Source organism: Euleptes europaea, chromosome 14 (genome assembly GCF_029931775.1).
Source record: "Euleptes europaea isolate rEulEur1 chromosome 14, rEulEur1.hap1, whole genome shotgun sequence".
NCBI lineage: Eukaryota > Metazoa > Chordata > Lepidosauria > Squamata > Sphaerodactylidae > Euleptes > Euleptes europaea.
The window spans coordinates 53,743,316-53,764,176 of NC_079325.1; the positions used below are offsets into that span (position 1 = coordinate 53,743,316).

At 48.2% G+C, this 20,861-nt stretch overlaps 1 protein-coding gene across 7 annotated transcripts in view; it reads right to left on the reverse strand.

Moving 5' to 3' along the window:
- Positions 1–1,111: 1,111 nt before the first annotated feature.
- The window catches only part of SH3GLB2 (SH3 domain containing GRB2 like, endophilin B2), an 89,526-nt gene continuing 69,776 nt past the window's right edge, over positions 1,112–20,861 (reverse strand). For 4 of the 7 annotated variants that reach the window (XM_056860601.1, XM_056860597.1, XM_056860599.1 and 1 more), the window contains 2 exons: positions 14,111–14,378; positions 1,112–1,253 (listed from right to left, as the gene is read on the reverse strand). In XM_056860601.1, coding sequence (XP_056716579.1) covers positions 1,146–1,253; positions 14,111–14,378 — 376 coding nt within the window. In that variant the 3' untranslated portion in view covers positions 1,112–1,145. Of the gene's footprint in view, positions 1,254–14,110; positions 14,379–16,390; positions 16,406–20,861 lie in introns of all 7 variants that reach the window. The other 3 variants (XM_056860600.1, XM_056860596.1, XM_056860598.1) reach the window with 1 other exon arrangement.

The following is a 20,861-nucleotide window of genomic DNA, read 5'->3' on the forward strand; positions in this document are numbered from 1 at the left end:
AAGTGGTGCATGCAGGCAACGGCACTGCCGAACAGTTGATGGGTTTACTTTGCGCCATCATAGTGAAGACTGGCTCTTCCCGCTACCCCGAGAAGAAATATGGCTTTACTCTGCACTTGGGCAGTGTGTGTGTGTGTGTGTGATGGTGGCGCCCCCAGGCAAGGGGGGGCTGAAGGGATTCGCGAGGAACTGAAAAGCATCACAACAGCCCCCCAATGAATGTGCAAGCCAACAGTGGGGCACAAAGACCCATATGGAGTTCTCTTCACATTTGCAAGAGGGAAAGCATTTCATAGATTTCCAGAAGTTAAACATCTGTCTCCTGACGTATTAAAACAAAAAACACAAAATCTAGCCTTGCTGCCTTACCAAAGGGAGCTGGGAACAGAACAAAGTTAAATCAGAACTCAAAAGATAGGGGTGTTTTTGTTGACAGGAGAAAGGCTAGTCCAAGTTAATATGTGGGGGGGGGGGAGAAGCTGAATGATGGCAGTTTTCAAGCACCCTCCAGATCGATTATAAGCAGCCCCTTCCCCCCACTGCTTTGCCTTAAATTATACTGGCCGTGACAAATGCTAAATTTCCCAATTCTTTCCTCCTGGCTCATGGTTCACTAACATGTTCATGACCATTAAAGGAATCAGAGGGTCGGCTTAGAGTGGAAATAAGCCAGTTTCTCCTTAACTCAAGCAAAATGCACAAAATGGCTGGAAGCAGACAAGCAGGGTGAAGAACAGGTAGTGAAACTCAGGCCAGGAAGAAGGCACATCCTGGAACAGGACAGCTGAACTCTAGAAAAATCTCTTTGCTACACCTATTAAAATTCATTGCAGTTCCAATGGAAGAGAAAAAGGGGGGTCGACCACAAAGGGCTTAAAGTGTAGAGGGAATTGGTTACGCTAACCCTCAAGCCGGTTGTGTGGATGGTTGATTCATTCAGTCTTGGAATCCTTGAAAGCGAAGTGACACCCAAACACTACCCCTCACCCCACCACCACCTCCGCTGCCTCTCTGCCTAAATCCAAACAGAGAAAATCTGACCCTGAAGAGAGCAATGGTCTTGGATGAAGCCGTCAGCCTTCTAAAAAGTCGCCAGGACACAGAGGGGGTGTGAGTCTTACTTGAAGATTCCTTCCCAGCGGTGCTTAACTAAGCAATTCTAAGTAGGTAACTGGGACCTTCCCCTTTTGATTGCCTCTCTCCCCTATGAGCCAGTCAGGATCCATCCCCGGCAGGCTGTACACAGTGATCATCTAAAACCAAAACAAAGAAAAAGTCATTGGGGATGCAGCCACCAGTCAGATCAGATTTATCAAGCAGTGTACATGAATATCTCAGTCTTGCCCTTTAAAAGGAATCCAGTTTGGGGATAGTGGCTAGCAGGGCTTTCCCTGCGAAATTAAGAGTGTTCAGGTTGACTCCAAATAAAATGGCTTATCTTCAGCAGACTAGCAGTTCCCTTTCCTAGCATTGTGCTTTGGGAAGGCAGTAAAAGGGCTAAAGGGATTCATTTGTGGGGCTCAACTTGCCATGGACCATTCACACCCATAGAACTCCTGGGTGATTTCCTGATGGAGACAGGTGCCTGGATCCAGCCACCTGTCACGAACAGAAGCCAGGAAATAGGACTTGTTTGAAGCAGGCCTGCGAGAGGGCAGCATATGCCAATAAAACAACAATACACAGATTTGAGATAAAAGTAATAACACTTAACTGTATCAAAAATAGAACAGTTCCTACCTTAAAATAAAACAATTGTGACACTTTAAGATTTGGAACTATTAACTATGCTCAACCTTGCAATGTGTACTTTGATCGCTATTGAACGAAATTTAGCTACCTGCTTTATTTAACCTCCCTTTCCATAAAAGATTCTTAATTCTTCAGATCTGACTGCCGTTTTACTAAGAAGGGGAAAAATCAGCTTGTGGCGGTCCTCCTCATAGAAGGTACACCTGAACGAGACATGCCTTAGTCTCAATTTCTCCTGATTTGCACGGACACACCCATTCGGTTCTTGCTAGCTTCTTATACCTTCCTTCCAGAATCGCTGATGGCAAGGCGGAGCATCTCACAAGTCAGCCACCAGTAGAAACACACAACATCTCTTGTTGATAATTAAGTCTGTGCACGCACCCTTCAATATTCCCCCATCCCCAATTCAACATGAGGCAAAAATAACTTTAATTCTTTAGTACACACTAGTACTTGCGTTCCTCTGCAGGGGGCTGCATTTATAACTCACCACACAGCTGTACGTTCAGATGAAAATGGCAATTGCATAGGCTAAGTTCTTAGGGGCTAAAAGCAGCATTTTGAAAACCACAGGATGCCTGGATGGCACAGAATACTGCAACCGGGGGACGGGGGACGACGACACACTGTCCTCTCGCAGGTCTGCTTCAAACAAGCATTATTTCTTTGCTTCTCTTCTAGACAGGTTGCTGGATTTGAGCACCATCTCCATCAGAAAACCACCAAGGAGTTTTTTTAAAAAAATAAATTGTTATTTTTTTCCATAACATTTTAAACAAAACATTTCAACAATATATACAATTTGTCAGTAGAAAAAAAAGAAAAAATTAACATTATTGTTGAAAATATCTTTTGTTATTAAGTAGGTACAAAAAACTTCCCCTTCATCTTCCTCCATCTTGTTATAAATCTATTTGCTCTTTTGTATTGAAAATTCTAATATTGTCTTATATAACTATAGTTCATCTGAATGGCTTCTATGCAGTCCCACATTGGGGACTGTGCAGGCGCAGGCCAGCCACGGAAAAGAATTGTCAGCTTCCAGCAAATTCCAGAAGAGTGCTCCCCCTCCCCTCGGGGCATGCAATCTCCCCGCCCCGAGTCACATGACCCAAGGAGGAGGGAGCACTCTTCCCTCCAGTTCTCTTTCTGCCGCCACGGAGAGAGAACGTGCTTAGCTTCGTTCCAGCAATGGTTATGGAGTCTAAGAAGATTGCTCCATTTAAGAAGTGCTCCTCTTGTGGGGCAAAGGTTGCCAAATCTGATCCTCACAAGGAGTGCTTACTCTGCTTGGGAGAAGGCCATGTTACCTCCTCGTGCAAGAGCTGTGGGAAACTCACGGCCAAAGCTCTGAGGGAACGCTCGTCTCGCCTTATCTCCCACCTCTACAAGGTGTCCCTTCGTCCTCAGGAGGATTCCTCTGACCGTCCTACCGGTAAGGCATCCTCTTCCGAGGGGGCCCCTGCGCCAAGTCTACTGGGGTCTCTGCTTCAGAGAAACCATCCTCGGTAGTCCTTCGTCCGGCGAGGTTTATAGCCCCGGGCTCCCAAGATGGCCGCGGACGCGGCTCGTCAAAGCGTGCTTCCCGCTCGAGGTCCCCTAGGCGTCGTCCACCTTCTCGGCCTCCAAAGTCCCCGTCGGATCCTTCAAGGCGGGGTCGGCGCCGTTCGGCCTCAAAGTCGCCAAAGTCTTCTCGGCGCCGTCTGTTGTTGACGCCATCACGGCTCCATCCTCAGACCACTGTGGCATCGCGTTCTGCTGAGCCAGTCATTACTGTGGAGGATTCCCCTCCTCATCCCCTGGCAACCCCCTCGGCTCCAGATCCGAGCAGGGCCCAGGAGGTACCGGCGGAATTTAAGGAGCACCTCCTTCATCTTTATAAGGACGTGCCACAAATATCCCTCGACAGGCTCTGCCCCGGAGCAGCAAGAGTCCCATGTTGGTGCCACTCAACTATGCTCGGAGGGGGAGGTTCGGGAGCCACCGACCCCTTCTGGCCGGAGTCGTTCCAGGAGCCGGGACCATTCAGGTCGCTGCAGGGGATCGGGCAGTCGGAGTCGTTCCCGTCGGAGTCATTCCCGTCGGAGTCGCTCGGCTCGGCGAAGCCGTTCCCCTCGTCGGAGCCGCTCTCCGCGTTGGAGCCGTTCGACTCGTCGGAGCCGTTCGACTCGTCGGAGCCATTCTTCCTGCCGGAGCTGTTCATCTTGTCGGAGCCGTTCTCCCGGTCGGAGCCGTTCTCCCGGTCGGAGCCGTTCTCCTTGTCGTACCCGCTCTCCGGGGAACCGTTCTAACCGTCGGTGCCGTTTCAACCGTCGGAGTCGTTCCAGTCGGAGCCGCTCCATCTGTCGGAGTCGTTCCCCCCGTCGGAGCCGTTCGAGTCCTCGGGGTGCCTCGAACAGGGCCAGTCACCGTAGCTCGAGCCGGAGCCGATCTGGACACCGAAGTCGCCATGCTCACCGAGAACGGTCTGTTGATCGGAGTGGGACTGGCTGTCAGAGTCGTTCGGGGCATCAAGGTCGTTCCTCCTGGACTGACGATCCTGAGCGCTTTGCCCAGCCGCATCGTCACCGGTATACAACGCCTTCGTTCGATTTGAGGTCGCCATTACTCCATCGCGGTCGCTCCCAGTCACGACCCCGTTCGTCTTCAAGACAACACTTGTCGGGGTCCCCTGTTTCCCTCATGGCCGATTATGATTCGGTTTATGACCCTGATTATGATCCCTCACTTTCCCGCGATTATGATGATGACGACACCCGTACGTCCCCGCCCTCGCCTGATGATTCAGTTGGGGATCCTAAACCCTTATCCCCAGCGGGGGATGTCCGCCTATATGCGGAACAATTGATAAGGATGGCGAAGGCCCTTAAAATAGACGTCAAACCAGAGGAATCGGGTCCTATTGATGATGTCATGGATATCTTGCATAACCCTGATGTGGGCCCTGCAGTATTCCCTATCCTTAAGAGTCTCTTGGAGATTCTTCATGCTAACTGGGCTAAACCAGCCTCAGTCCCTTCCTCCACAAAACGTATTGAGAATTTGTACAAGATACGGAAGGAAGGAGGGGAATTCCTATACCAGCACACACACACCCCAACTCTATCATTGCCGAGGCCCTTCCTGGGAAGTTTAGGTCTGGGTCCCACACCTCCCCAAGAGACCCTGAGGGTCGTAAGTTAGACACTCTGGCAAGGAAGGTTTATTCCTCCACGGCGGTTAGTGTCCGCATCTCCAATTTTATGGCCATGATGGCGAGGTATCAATTTGCCCTTTGGGACCGCATTTCCCCCCAAGTTTCCCTTGTTCCTGAAGACCAACGTCCAAATTCCCTGGAAGGGGACCCTGTTCTATCTGTTTCCCCCATTCCCTCTACTTCAGAGGGTTATTGCCAAGATGATCCAGGACAACACAGATGCTATCCTTTTCACTCCCTACTGGCCCAGGAGATCATGGTTCGCAGTGCTCAAGTCACTTGCACACGGACGGTGTCTACTTCTCCCGAGAGACCCCTCTCACCACCCTCCCGATCTGCAACTGGCGGCTTGGAGGGTCCTACCTCAAGCCTATGGTCTGACAGAGTAGCCCAGGTGCTTCTCCATTCGCTCAAAACTTCCACACGTCGTTCTTACGACAGTAAGTGGAGGCACTTCTCTGTCTGGTCATCGGATAAGGGCATCTCTCCTGTTACCTGCCCCTTGTCTAGTATTTTTGATTACTTGTTGTTCCTTAAGGATGGGGGCTTATCCAATTCATCTGTTAAGGTTCATTTGGCCGCTATATCGGCTTTTCACCCAGAGGTTGACTCCTTCTTGGTTTTCTCTCACCCCCTCTCCAAAAAGTTTTTGAAGGGCCTAAACAACTTATATCCACCCGCTGCCCCGCCAGTCCCTCAGTGGAGCCTGTCTCTAGTGCTCTCTCGTCTCATGACTTCCCCATTTGAACCCCTGGCCACCTGTAATTTGGCCTTGCTTTCCTTTAAGACAGCATTTCTGGTCGCGATAACCTCAGCTAGGAGGGTGAGTGATTTGTCGGCCCTTTCCCACTCCCTTCCATACACTGTCTTCCACCCTAATAGGGTGGTCCTTAGAACTAGATTGTCATTCCTACCCAAGGTAGTGTCTGCTTTTCACCTTTCACAGGACATTGTCCTACCTGTTTTTTTTTCCTAACCCGTCTTCAGACGCTGACAAAGCCCTTCATTCGCTCGACGTAAGGAGGGCTCTCCTGTTCTATATTAACCGTACCCAATCCTTTAGGGCTGTGGACAACTTTTTTGTCTGTTTTGGGGGGAAACACAAAGGACAGCGGGCCTCTCCTCAAACCATCTCTAGATGGATTACATGTGCTATCAAATTAGCCTATGACCTTGCTCACCAGGATTGCCCTCCCATGATCAAGGCTCATTCTACCAGGGCGTATGCGGCTTCCATCCCCTTCTCGTCAAGAGTAGATATCCGGGACATCTGCAAAGCTGCCATTTGGTCCACTCCATCGACGTTCATGAAACACTACGCTGTGGATGTGGATTCAGCTGTGGGACGTGCAGTGTTGCAGTCCTTATTCCGGTGATGTCCCACACCCACCGTCCTGGTAAGCGAGCTCGCTACTCTCCCAATGTGGGACTGCATAGAAGCCATTCAGATGAAAAACAGAGTTTCGCTTACCTGTAACTGTTGTTCATCTGATGGATCTTCTATGCAGTAACACATTCCCTCCCTCCTTCCCCGCTGTGGGACCTTTTCCGCTGGTATGGTGGATGGTTCCGTGGCGGCAGGTTGGAGAACTGGAGGGAAGAGTGCTCCCTCCTCCTTGGGTCATGTGGGCGGGGAGATTGCATGCCCCGAGGGGAGGGGGAGCACTCTTCTGGAATTTGCTGGAAGCTGACAACTCTTTTCCGTGGCTGGCCTGCGCCTGCACAGTCCCCAATGTGTTACTGCATAGAAGATCCATCAGATGAACAACAGTTACAGGTAAGTGAAACTCTGTTTCATCTGAATGGCTTCTATGCAGTCCCACATTGGGACTGCGCAGGCGCGCCACGGAAAAGAATTGTCAGCTTCTAGCAGATTCCAAAAAGAGTGCTCCCCCTCCCCTTGGGGCATGCAATCTCCCCGCCCCTCGGTCACATGACCCAAGGGGGAGGGAGCACTCTTCCCTCCAGTTCTCTTTCTGCCGCCACGGAGAGAGAACGTGCTTAGCTTCGTTCCTAGCAATGGAGTCTAAGAAGATTCCTCCTTTTAAGAAATGCTCTTCTTGTGGGGCGAAGGTTGCTAAATCTGACCCTCACAAAGAGTGCATATTGTGTTTGGGAGAAGGCCACGTTTCCTCTTCCTGCAAGAGCTGTGGTAAGCTCACGGCCAAGGCTCTGAGGGAACGTTCGACTCGCCTCATCTCCCACCTTTACAAGGTTTCCCTTCGTCCGCATGAGGACTCATCTAATCACCCCACCGGTAAGGCGAACTCCTCCGATGGGGCCCCAGTGGGTAAAACTACCGGAGCCTCCACCTCGGGAAAGCCCTCCTCAGTCGTCCTTCGCCCGGCGAAGTTTATAGCTCCGGGCTCCCAAGATGGCCGCGGCCGCGGTTCGTCAAAGCATGCTTCCCGCTCGAGGTCACCGAGGCGCCGCCCGCCTTCTAGGCCGCCGAAGTCCCCTTTGGATTCTTCCAAGAGCGGTCGACGCCGCTCCCCCTCGAAGTCGCCGAGGTCTTCTCGTCGCCGCATGTCGTTGACGCCGTCACGACTTCGTCCCCGGCCTGAAGTAACTCCGCGTTCATCTGAGCCGGTCATCACTGTGGAGGACTCCCCTCCTCATCCCCTGGCAACCCCCTCGGCTCCAGATCCGAGCAGGGCCCAGGAGGTCGCTACGGAATTCAAGGAGCACCTCCTTCAACTTTATAAGGACGTGCCACAAGTACCCTTGGGCAGGGAAATTGCCCTGGAGTCGCAAGAGTCCCCAGATGGCGCCGCCCGTTCGCGCACCGAAGGCGACAATCGGGACCCAAGCCCGGCTGCTGGCCGGAGTCGTTCCCCGAGCCGGGGCCGTTCTTTCCGCCGGAGTGGATCCAGCCACTAGAGTCGTTCCCGTCGGAGTCGTTCCCGTCGGAGTCGCTCTCGTCGGAGTCGCTCTCGTCGGAGCCGTTCCCGTCGGAGCCGTTCCCGTCGAAGCGATTCGGCTCGTCGGAGCCGTTCCCGTCAGAGCGGTTCGGTTCGCCGAAGTCGCTCTCCTCGACACTCTATTCCCCGGAGTCATTCTCCTCATCGGGGCCGTTTGTCCCGTCGGAGTCGTTCGTCCCGTCGCAGCCATCGAAGTCGCTCAGACCATAGGAGCTGCTCCAGTTACCGCAGTCGTTCCGCTCGTCGGAGCCGTTCTGACTGTCGGAACGTGTCTGGTCCTCGGAGTCGTTTGGGTCGCCGAGGTCGTTCTGGGCAGCGGAGTCGTTCGAGTCGGCGCAGCCCGTCGTACCGAAGCCGTCCACATCGTCATCGGTACACCACGCCTTTGATTGATTCGAGGTCGCCAATCCTTCAACAGGACCGCTCCTTGTCTAGGTCCCCTGCTTCCCCGGGTCCCGACTATGACTCGGACTATGACCCTGATTACGATCCTTCACTTTTGCGTGATGTCGATGAAGATGATGACACCCATACCTCCCTGCCTTCACCTGACGACTCTGTTGGGGACTCTAAACCGTTATCTCCTACAGGAGATGTTCGTCTCTATGCGGAGCAATTGATTCGCATGGCGAAAGCACTCAAAATTGATGTTAAACCAGAGGAGTCTGGTCCTATTGACGATGTAATGGATATATTACACAGTCCTGACGTGGGTCCCGCAGTTTTCCCCATTCTAAAGAGTCTCTTAGAGATTCTGCATGCCAACTGGGCTAAGCCAGCCTCAGTCCCTTCCTCCACCAAGCGTATAGAGTATCTGTTCAAAATACGGAAGGAAGGTGGGGAATTCCTTTATCAGCACCCTCCCCCCAACTCAATCATCGTAGAGGCCCTCCCTGGGAAGTTCAGGTCTGGCTCTCACACCTCCCCTAAAGACCCAGAAGGTCGTAAGTTGGATACGTTGGCCAGGAAGGTTTACTCTTCCACTGCGGTCAGCGTCCGTATCTCAAATTTCATGGCCATGATGGCAAGATATCAGTTCGCCCTTTGGGACCGCATATCCCCCAGATTGCTTTCATCCCTGACGAGCACCGTCCGGCCGCTCTTGCAGTTCAATCCGAAGGGATGTCTTTGGCGAGGCAACAGTTGGCTGCTGCCCGCCACGTGGTGGACTCGTCAAGTAAAGCTATAGCCTCTGCTATAGTTATTAGAAGACATGCGTGGTTACGCCAATCCGCGCTGCCCCATGATACCAAGGCTCGTATAGAGGACCTCCCATTCGAGGGGACGGTTCTATTTAGTGACCAAACTGACACCTTCCTAGACCGCCTTAAAAAGAACAAAACTAACGCAAAATCCCTTGGTATCACTCGTCAGCCCCCTGATAAGAGGCGCTATTTTGGCCGGCCGCCTTCCCAGGCTTCCCGCCCATATAGATTTCAGGCCCCTCCTCATCAGCCCTCCTTCCGCCCGGCCTTCCCTCGCCCGCAGCAGGACAAGAAGTTCCCTAACAGGAACAGATCACGTAGGGGTCAAAGGGGATCTCCTGGTTCCTTCCCCAGGACAAAGCAGACATGACTAGACGTTGATGTCAATTTTCATGACCGGTTGTCATTGTTTTTCTCAGAGTGGTCGTTTATCACTACTGACGTTTGGGTACTTAAAATAATAAAATATGGCTATTTTATTGAATTTGATACTCTTCCTCCTTTTCGGCCCGTTGGTCGTTCCGTTTCTCCTGATTCTGATCTCCTCTCTAAGGAGGTCCATGCCCTGCTCTCTAAGGGAGCCGTTTCTGAGGTGCCTCCTTCAGACCTGAATCATGGATTCTATTCCCGTTTTTTCTTAGTGGATAAGAAAGGCGGAGGGAAGCGTCCTATCCTGGATCTGCAAGACCTTAACATGTTTGTCAAGACCAGGAAATTTCGTATGCTTACCCTTCCTGAGGTCCTCCCCTTTCTCGACGCCCGCATGTGGTTCGCGGTGTTGGACCTACGTGACGCTTATTTTCACATAGCGATTCACGCCCACTGCCGTCGTTATTTACGTTTTTGGTGCAATGAAAGGTGTTACCAGTATAATGTGCTGCCTTTTGGTTTGTCAACTGCCCCTAGGACCTTCACTAAGTGTCTCGCTGTCGTGGTCGTGCACCTTGCTCTCCAGGGTTGCGTTATATTCCCTTATCTTGATGACTGGTTGGTGGTAGCCCACTCACATTCCGAGCTGTCCACTCATGTGGACTTGATTCTCTCAACGCTTCATAATCTAGGCCTACTGGTTAATTTTGACAAATCCCACTTAACCCCTGCAAGGGCTCAAACTTTTATTGGAGCGTACTTAGACGCCCCTTTGGCTCGGGCTTTTCTCCCTCCATCCAGGGCATATGCTATCAGGAGGCTGGTGAACACTTTTGTTTGTCATAGGTTCCAGACTGCACACCGTATTCAAAAATTGTTGGGCCTTATGGCCTCTACCACGGCAGTGGTAGAGTTTGCTCGACTTAGGATGCGCCCATTACAAAACTGGTTTCTTAGGGCCTTTAGGATTAATGTAGACTCACAACATAAGCGTTTGTCCATCCCTAGATATGTTCTGTCCTCGTTACGGTGGTGGACCTCGGATGTCAATGTTTTGTCGGGGGTCCCCTTCCTCAAGCAGTCTCCAGACAGATTCCTTTTTTCTGATGCTTCCCTGGTGGGTTGGGGAGCTCACTGTGGTCATCTCACCGCTCAGGGGAGATGGTCTCCTTCAGAGTCTATGATGCATATTAACTTGCTTGAGCTTCGTGCCATCCGTCTCGCTCTGTCTTCGTTTGCAGGGTTCCTGACAGGTCGACACGTTCAAATCGCCACAGACAGCTCCACCGCCCTGTATTACCTAAACAAACAGGGCGGCACAAGGCCCGTTTCGCTCTGCAAAGAAGCCAGCGACATTTGGGAGTGGGCCATCCATCACGACGCCTCTCTCCTAGCAATTCACATTGCGGGCAAGAACAATACGTTAGCCGATGCTCTGAGTCGTTTTCCAAACCTGTCGCACGAGATTGCTCTGAACAACAAGTGTCTGGAGCATGTTTTTCATCAGTGGGGCCATCCTCGAGTAGACCTCTTTGCCACACAGGTCAATGCAGTATGCCCCAGGTTTTGCTCCAGGGCAGGGATCAGCCTGGGTTCACTGGGGGATGCTTTCCAAATACCCTGGAAGGGAACCCTCTTTTATCTGTTTCCCCCATTCCCTCTTGTTCAGAGGGTTATTGCCAAAATGATTCAGGACGGCACGGACGCCATCCTTATAACCCCTTTTTGGCCCAGACGGTCGTGGTTCGCAGTGCTCAAGTCACTTGCACGCGGACACTGCATAATTCTCCCGAAGGACCCCTCCCACTATCCTCCCAATCTGCAACTGGCTGCCTGGAGGATCCTGCCCCAGGCTTATGGTCAGATAGAGTAGCTAAAGTACTCCTCCATTCACTCAAAGCCTCCACTCGTCGTTCTTACGACTCTAAGTGGATACGTTTCTCTGATTGGTCATTAAGCAAGGGCATTTCCCCTGTTACCTGCCCTTTAGCTAGTATTTTTGATTATTTACTGTCCCTTAAAGATAAAGGCCTATCCAATTCATCTGTCAAGGTTCACTTGGCCGCAGTATCGGCTTTTCACCCAGAGATTGACTCCTTTTCAGTTTTCTCTCACCCCCTTTCCAAAAAGTTTTTAAAGGGGCTGAACAATCTATATCCACCCACCGCCCCGCCGGTTCCCCAGTGGAGTCTGTCTTTGGTGCTCTCCCGCCTCATGAACGCTTCTTTTGAACCCTTGGCCACCTGTAATTTGGCCCTACTTTCTTTTAAAACAGCATTTTTAGTTGCTATCACCTCGGCTAGGAGGGTGAGTGATTTGTCGGCCCTTTCCCACTCCCCTCCGTACACTATCTTCCACTCTAACAGAGTAGTTCTGAGGACAAAGTTATCCTTTCTACCTAAGGTAGTCTCTGCCTTTCACCTTTCGCAGGACATTGTCCTTCCTGTTTTTTTCCCCAACCCGTCTTCGGACGCTGACAAGGCCCTTCATTCCCTTGATGTTAGGCGGGCTCTCTTGTTTTATATTAACCGTACCCAATCCTTTAGGGCTGCGGACAACCTTTTTGTCTGCTTTGGGGGAAAGCATAAAGGTCAACGGGCTTCTCCACAAACCATCTCTAGATGGATTACATGTGCTATCAAGTTGGCCTATGACCTTGCTCACCAGGAATGCCCTCCCATGATCAAGGCCCATTCTACCAGGGCGTATGCGGCTTCCATCGCCTTCTCGTCAAGAGTTGATATCCGGGACATCTGCAAAGCTGCTACCTGGTCCACTCCATCGACGTTCATGAAACACTACGCTGTGGATGTGGATTCAGCAAAGGATGCAGCAGTGGGACGTGCAGTACTGCAATCCCTTTTTCGGTGATTGTCCCACACCCACCGTCCTGGTAAGCGAGCTCGCTATTCTCCCAATGTGGGACTGCATAGAAGCCATTCAGATGAAAAACAGTTTCACTTACCTGTAACTGTTGTTCATCTGATGGATCTTCTATGCAGTAACACATTCCCTCCCTCCTTCCCCGCTGTGGGACCTCTCCGCTAGTATGAGTGGATGGTTCCGTGGCGGCAGGTTGGAGAACTGGAGGGAAGAGTGCTCCCTCCCCCTTGGGTCATGTGACCGAGGGGCGGGGAGATTGCATGCCCCAAGGGGAGGGGGAGCACTCTTTTTGGAATCTGCTAGAAGCTGACAATTCTTTTCCGTGGCTGGCCTGCGCCTGCGCAGTCCCAATGTGTTACTGCATAGAAGATCCATCAGATGAACAACAGTTACAGGTAAGTGAAACTCTGTTTTTATCTTTCTTCAGTCAATACAGTAATAAAGAAATTATTTAAAATTAAAAACAAATAAATGTATCACATTTCTTCAACAGTATCTTTGAAAAATGGATTAGATCAATGAGTAACCTTTAAATTCCCCCAGCTGAAGTTCAGTTTCACAGTAAACCCGCCATGCCTCCCATTCACTCATGAATTGTACATTATCTTTTTGATTTATCAATGCAGTAAGTTTTGCCATCTCCGCCATTTCTAACATCTTTTGTATCCAGTCTTTTTTGTCTGGAATTTCCGTTGTCTTCCATTTAGCTGCATAAATTAGTCTCGCAGCTGTGGTGGCATATATCAGAAATGATCTCTGAGATACAATAGAGTCAAGTATCATACTTAATAACATCATTTCAGGTGTTTTAGGTACCGTATTTTTCGCTCCATAAGACGCACTTTTTCCTCCTCAAAAGTGAGGGGAAATGTCTGTGCGTCTTATAGAGCGAATGTACGCACAGAGCCGGCTGGGCGCGCTGGAACGACGCGAGCCGGCTCTGTGCGCCCCGTTCCAGCAAGCCCAGCCGGCTCTATGCGCCCCGTCCACCGCCCAGCTGGCCGTCGGGGCGGGGAAAGCCGTCTCGCTTCGTTCCAGCGCGCCCCGCCCGTCTCCCAGCTGGCCGTCGGGGCGGGGAAAGCCGGCTCACGTCGTTCCAGCGCGAGCCGGCTTTCCCCGCCTTGATGGCCAGCTGGCAGGTGGGCGGGGCGCACAGAGCCGGCTCGCGTCGTTCTAGCGCGAGCCAGCTTTTCCCGGCCCCGACGGCTAGCTGGGGGGGGGGGGCGTCTTATGGTCCCGATGCGCACAGCTGGCTCTGTAAGCCAATCACTTGGCTCTGGTAAGCCAATCACCATGCAGTAGACTTGAAACCAGTAAGCCTTACTGCTACTCAGGCTGCACAGAACTGGAGCTTTCAGACCACAACTAGTCATTTTTACAAAAAATGACCTAAGGAGAAAACCATTCCTCCCCTTTGCAGGAACATCAGTTGTGCAGACTGCTTATTGGCTATCCACTGTGTACCTGACCCTTTTCCTAGAACGCATTTTGCAGCACATCTGGGGAAACAGTGGGCTACTTATGTTTGTCTTTGTGTCTTCAGTACAGTCCCATGCGTGCCTGCACAGAAGACACTCAACGAACATTTTTAAAAGCCCACATGGGGGAATGGGCAAGATAATGCGGCATGAGGAATCGTTTTGCTGGCCAATGTGACACCCAAAGCCATAGGAGAAAACAGCAGCGATACAAACTTTGAATTACGTGGCTTTTGCATGAGACTGGCTGGGCCACAAGTCACACAACTGAGCTTCGCCAGCACCTCTGAATGCCAGACTCACCTCATCGGCAAGCAAGGAGAGCTCGCCGCTGTCGGCCGCCTGGTAGTCATAGAGCACTCGGGCCTTCCGTGTCCCGCTGGCAGGGGGCTTAACATCACCGGGGTTCAGACCTTCTACAGTCGGGGCAGAGTTAGGTGCGCCAACAACAGTAGGCACCACCGGAATGGTGGGCACTGCTGGGCCCGTGGCGGCAGCCATGGCAGTGGGGGAGGCAGTGGTGGGGGGAGGCGATGTGGATTCCACGTTGCCCACAAATGTTCCAGGAAGCCTTTAGGTAGAAGAAGGAAGAGAGACGAATTAAGACCCAAACCTCCCACAAAGATATACATGTCAGTCTCTTCTACCAAACCCACATATATGCTACATGCAAACATCATGATAAACTCTAGTTAGTCTACATAACACAACAAATACTGATTACTACATAAACCCTGGTTTGTCTGTTCTTGCCTCCTCTATTGGCCAGCAAGGACATTTTTCTCAGACAGGTGGCAATGGTTTGGTTTGCCAATTCAGATCTTGCAATTAACCACAGTTGGCACAAACCATAGCTAGCAATCTCTGCCTTGAAATCGCAGTCTAAGGTCTGCTTGGTGGCATTAGACTGGGATTTCAAAGCAGAGATTGCTAGTCACAGTTTGTGCTAGCTGGTTTGTTGAACTGTGTGTATTCAGCTGCCACAGCTAACCACAGATGGATCAAACCACGATTTAAACCCCACAATTGTTCATGGTGACTTGAGTGCAGCCTCAGACTCAAAGGACGAATAAGGAACATCCCATCTAAAACCAAAGCTTTTAAAATACAGTTCCCGAACTAACAAACCTCTAACAATATCCAGAAAAAAACTCAGAGCAGGAAAATATTTATACTTTCCGTGTATTACTAGGGAAATAATCTGGTGGATCTTTCTGGCTCCCTAATGTGGGTAGCCACAAAGGAACCCCTTTTCTATGGCCCCCATACACTGAAGGGAGGATTTGCTCAAACAGCTGCCTCCCTCTCATCTCCAGTCCGCTGGAGAGGCCTTGTTCCATGGTCCCATTTTGCAGCATGGCCCAGCGGACTGAAAATGAGAGGCAGGCCACTGTTTGAGAAGCTCCTCCCCCAGTATATAGGAGACAAACAATTTTTTTTTTGGGGGGGGGTATAAGTTGCACTTGCCTGGGCTGCACACATGGGTATGCATAAAAGTAGTTTAACAACGTGCTCCAAGAAATTGTGCAGAGCCAGCCCCCTGAAGGGATAACTAAGTTTAGTGACCATTATACTTAAAAAAAAAGGTAAAGGTAGTCCTCTGTGCAAGCACCAGGTCACTCCTGACCCATGGGGTGACATCACATCCCAACATTTACTAGGCAGACTATATTTACGGGGTGGTATACCATCACCTTCCCCAGTCGTCTACACTTTATCCTCCAGCAAGCTCCATTTTACCGACCTCAGAAGGATGGAAGGCTGAGTCAACCTTGAGCCGGCTACCTTAAATTGACTTCAGTCGGGATCGAACTCAGGTCGTGAGCAGCGCTTTTGACTGCAGTACTGCAGCTTACCACTCTGCGCCAAGGGGCTCTTATACTTAAAAGGGGACTATAAAAACTATTCCCCAAGAGTTCTCACCCCAATTTTTACTATTTATATATTGCTTTTCTGCCACAGAAGCATGCACGAGGCAGCTCATAACACAACACAACCAATGCATTATAAAACCAGAAACCGCAATCAAAACTACAGTTAGCAACAAAATAAAAGCAAACAACAGTTAAAAAAATTAAAGCAGTAGCAGTACGAACTGGTCATTAAATCAGCAGCCTGCCAGCAACACATGTTACAGATTAAGAGGTTCAGTCAAGCGACAAACTTAACAGTCTTCTGGAATAACACCATTCTTGCAGGTTTCTAGAGGGCCAAATGGAAGGTCATGGTGGTGATGGGGGCACAGCTAAAAAAAACCCTGCCACACATTCCAGTCTCATTCCAGGCATCTAAGGCAAAGTGCCTACAGCTGGCCAGAGAGCATGGGTGTGTGTGTGGCCACAGGTGTGGTGGCCCCTTGTGTAGCCCAGTTACAAGCCATTCAGGACTTCCCAGGCAAAAGCAGCACTCCAAACTGGTGCAGCCAACAAACCACCACTGGGTCGACACCGTCTCTGTGCATCTTGCTTCAGACTCTGGTGCATGGTGTGTATTTCACACACTGTTTGTAGACGGGGGACAAACAACAGGAAATGTCAAGGATGTTCTCTGGTCTCATCGCACGACTGCCTTGATCCTACTTACATTTCTCCTCTGGAGCTGCGAGCATGGAAGAAAAGGCAGACAAAGCAGATGTGAGCAGCTGTTCTGCAGCAACCAGACTTCCAAGCACACACACACGCACCCCTGTGTCTTTCCTGGAGAGCCAGTCAAACAACAGGCAGGACTCTAACCGGGATGGTTTCAAGGGCCTCTTCACCCAGGGGCTTGGGGGCTGCGCCCATATGGCGCATGCTGCTTCTGCATGCCGTCTCTCCTAGAGTTACCAGTATGGGCAGTGGAGTTCAAATGAGGGCTGTGTGGAGAAGACCTGCCAAGACTTGTGGATAGGGCTGCCAACCTCCAGGTACTAGCTGGAAATCACCTACTATTACAACTGATCTCCAGGTGATCACCTGGAAAAGAGTTCACCTGAAAAAAATGGCCACTTTGGCAATTGGACTCTCTGGCATTGAAGCCCCTCCCCAAAACCCACCCTCCTCAGGCTCCGCCCCAAAAATCTCCAGGTATTTCTCAACCCGGAGCTGGCAACCCTACTTGTGGAACATGGGACCTTTCTTCCTAGGTTCTACCTCATTCTAGTAAGGCAAATGCTTCTGTACTACTTTTGGACTACAGCCAAGGGTCTGTAGATCCTGGTTTGGAGAGATGGGCAGCTCTCTCAGCACTAACTGTATGCTCCTTGAGGTGTGGCTGCATGATGCTTGAAGTCATAAGTGCAGCCTCAGAACAAAGGTGTGCACCCCCCTGGTCTCTAGACACCCCTGTGATGCACTTCCAACCCCAATGAAGCTAGGGGACGGGGCATAGTTTGGGGCAGAACATCAGCTTTGAATGCAGGAGGTCCCAGGTTCAATCCATGGCTGCTCCAGTTACAGGATCTTGGGTGATAGGGAAGATCTCTGCCTGCCCTAGAGGCCAGGTGCCAGGCAGCGTAGACTCTGCTACATGCACCAATATTTTGATTCAGCTTCACAAGCTGAAGTTAGAGACTGCTCATCTTCTTCACACTGCAACCTCTGAAGGGCATACTGGATGTTCATAACTACAGGCTGTTTTAGAGAAGGTCACACCCATATTAAAGACATGCCCCCCCACCCACCACACTTATTAAAGAAATGCACATTAAAGACATGCCCCCCACCCCAATATGAAAAGCAGCCTGGGAAGCCAAGGATGCACGGGTGTTGCCGAAGTTTACAATTTCTTAGAATACCCATTTGCTCAGCACAGAACACTCAGCTGTGTTACCAAAAAAAGCATCTTTCCCACAAAATATCATCTCTAGCTTGGCTTGCAAAGCTGGATAACGTTCAGCCTGACAAGGATGATTATGGAAAAAAACACATCTTGAATGGAAGAAGAGCCTTTTCCTATCAATTGCAAAAAAATACTGGACAGTCACCTCTGCTTTTAGTCCAAGAAATACTGTCCTAGTTCTGGGAGGAAGGGTGGAGCGGTGCTGATAGTTCAGGAAGCTGAATTTACTCTTTTTTTTTTACTCTTAAATATTCTACATGGTTTATTAAACTGTGCGAGGCTAGAACGTAGTCAATCGTACTAACTCCCCATCCTTTAGAAAATGAGGCTTCTTTTTCGATTTTACAAAAGTGGACTGTGGGAGGGGGGAGGGAGGGAAATTGGAATAACTAATAAAATAAAAAACAGGTAAATGTCTATTAATGTACTCTCTTGGAACGTTAATGGTTGTAATTCTAATAAGAGGAGAAAGATATTCCAACATTTAAAAAAATCAAAATGTGATGTAATTTGCTTACAGGAAACACATATACTGCACAAAGACAAGCACCTATTAGAATGTGACAGATTGGGGCCTCTGTTTACTGCTTGTAATAACAAGAAAACAAATGGAGTGGCTCTCTATGTGGCAAAGAAGTTAGAACCAAAGCTAATATATAATGATGAAAGGGGTAGAATATTAATGGTTAAAATTAAAGCCCAAACCCAAGAAATAATATTAGTGGGGTTATATGTCCCCAATAACAGCCAAAAAGAATTTTTTATAGAATTACAGAATCTCATAGAAGAATACGGGCAAAACAGAATGATTTGGATGGGAGATTATAATGGTGTAATAGACCCCAAACTGGATAGGAATACTAGAAAAAATAAAGATAAGAGGGAAGGGAAACTTCCAGGCGTTTTTTGCAACATGGTCAGCCACTGGGAGATGTATGATACTTGGAGAGTAAAAAATTTACTGCATAAAGAATATACCTCCTTCTCCTCAAGACACCTCTCCAACTCGAGAATTGATATGATCTGGGTATCTAAAAACTTGATTGGAAAATTAGAAAAGGCTGATATTCTTCCAAGGGTTTTAACAGGCCATAACCCAATTACAGCCAAAATCAAACTTGGCTACCAACAAAAGAGAATTTGGAGAATTAATGAATATTTATTAAAAAGAACAGATAGTAAGAAGGTAATTCAAATAGCAATTAGTGATTATTTAGAGAATAATGTAAATAAAGGAACCCCAGAAAATGTAGTCTGGGACTCTGGGAAAGCAGTGATCAGAGGGATCTTGATTCAACAAAATAGTATCTGGTACAAGAAAAGAGAACAGTCTAGAAAATTACTGCTGGAGCAGATTAAACAAAAGGAGATCCAACTAACTAAAACTTCAGATAAGAAAGATAAATTAAATATATTGCAGGATTTAAAGAGTTTACAACAACAATATGCTGTTCTAATTGAATCAGAACTAGAAAAAAAAACTTACTCAACAGACAAAAATTCTTTTGAGAATGCGAACAAACCTGGGAAGCTACTTGCTTGGAAACTAAAAGCTAAAAATATTAGGGAACCTATTTTGAAAATATAAAGAGGTGAAGTAATTACAACAAATTTAAACCAAATACAAAGGGTATTTACAGACTTCTACACCAACCTCTATAAAAACAAAGAAGACAAAAGGGTAAAAATAGAAAAATATTTAGAAGAAATTAATTTGGAAAGGATAAATGACTCACTAAATGAAATACTGGAAGCCAAAATTTCTATTGAAGAACTAAACCAAACCATCTCCAAAAGTAAAACAAATAAGGCACCAAGACCAGACGAGTTTACAGCTTTATATTATAAGACCTTTAAAGAGGAATTAGGCCCATTACTTTTGGAGGTTATGAATACTAGTCTAGAACAGGGGAAGATACCAGAGCCTTGGAATCAAGCTAATATTACCTTGATTCCGAAACCTGAAACAGATCAAACAGAGGTGAAAAATTATAGACCAATTTCCCTCCTCAATAATGATTACAAATTCTTTGCTGATATATTAGCGGAAAGATTTAAAAAAGTACTAAAAGAATTAATACATGAAGACCAGGTGGGCTTCCTCCCGGGTAAACAAATAAATCAAAACATTAGAACAGCGATAAATCTAATAGAACTAGCTGAGCAAAAACCAGATTTGCAAATGGCATTGATGTCTGTAGACGTAGAAAAAGCGTTTCGACAATGTACAATGGGGGTTTATGAAATAGGAGTTACATAATATGAACTTTGGTCACAAGTTCATTAGAGCAATAAATAGTATTTACCCAAGGCAAACAGCTTCAATCTTGATAAATGGTGAATCTACAACCAGGATAGAAATACAAAAGGGAACAAGACTTCCCCCACTTTTGTTTATTCTGGTTTTAGAGGTACTCAACATAAAAATTAGAACAGACCCCATTATAAGTGGAGTCAGAATAGGTAAAAATGAACATACAGTAAGAGCATACGCAGATGACATGGTCTGTATTCTAACTGATCCATCACATAACATAAAAAGATTGATGGAAATCTTCCACATATATGGGACTCTCTCGGGATTAAGACTTAATAAAGAAAAAACAAAAATTCTGCCAAAAAATATGACAATAAAGGAAAAGCAAGCTCTAGCTGAAATAGCAGGATCTAAAGTAGAGAATAAAATTAAATATTTAGGTATATGGATATCTAATAATAATATAAATCTTTTTCGAAATAATTACTCCAAAACATGGGAAGCGGTCAAATACCAATTCAAAAATTGGGAAAAACTTCAAGTCTCATGGGTAGGTAGAATTTCGATAATAAAAATGATGGTTTTACCAAAAATGTTGTTCCTTTTTCAGAACATACCTGTTTTGAAAGGAATTGCAGTTTTCCAACAGTGGAAGAAAGATATGGTATAGTTTATATGGGATAGTGGCAGACACAGAATTGCATACAAAAATCTAATAGACAGTAAAGATAGAGGAGGGCTGGCCCTTCCAGATTTAAGATTTTACTACGAAGCAGCTTGCTTTAGCTGGCTAAAGAATTGGACCAATTTAAACAATCTGAGATTATTATATCTAGAAGGTTTTAATCTAAGATATGGTTGGCATGCCTATTTATGGCATGAGAATGATAAATTAAATAGAGATTTCAACCGACACTCCATAAGAGCCAGCCTGCTGCAGGTCTGGAAGAGGTATAAAAAAGGGTTTGAGACTAAAAC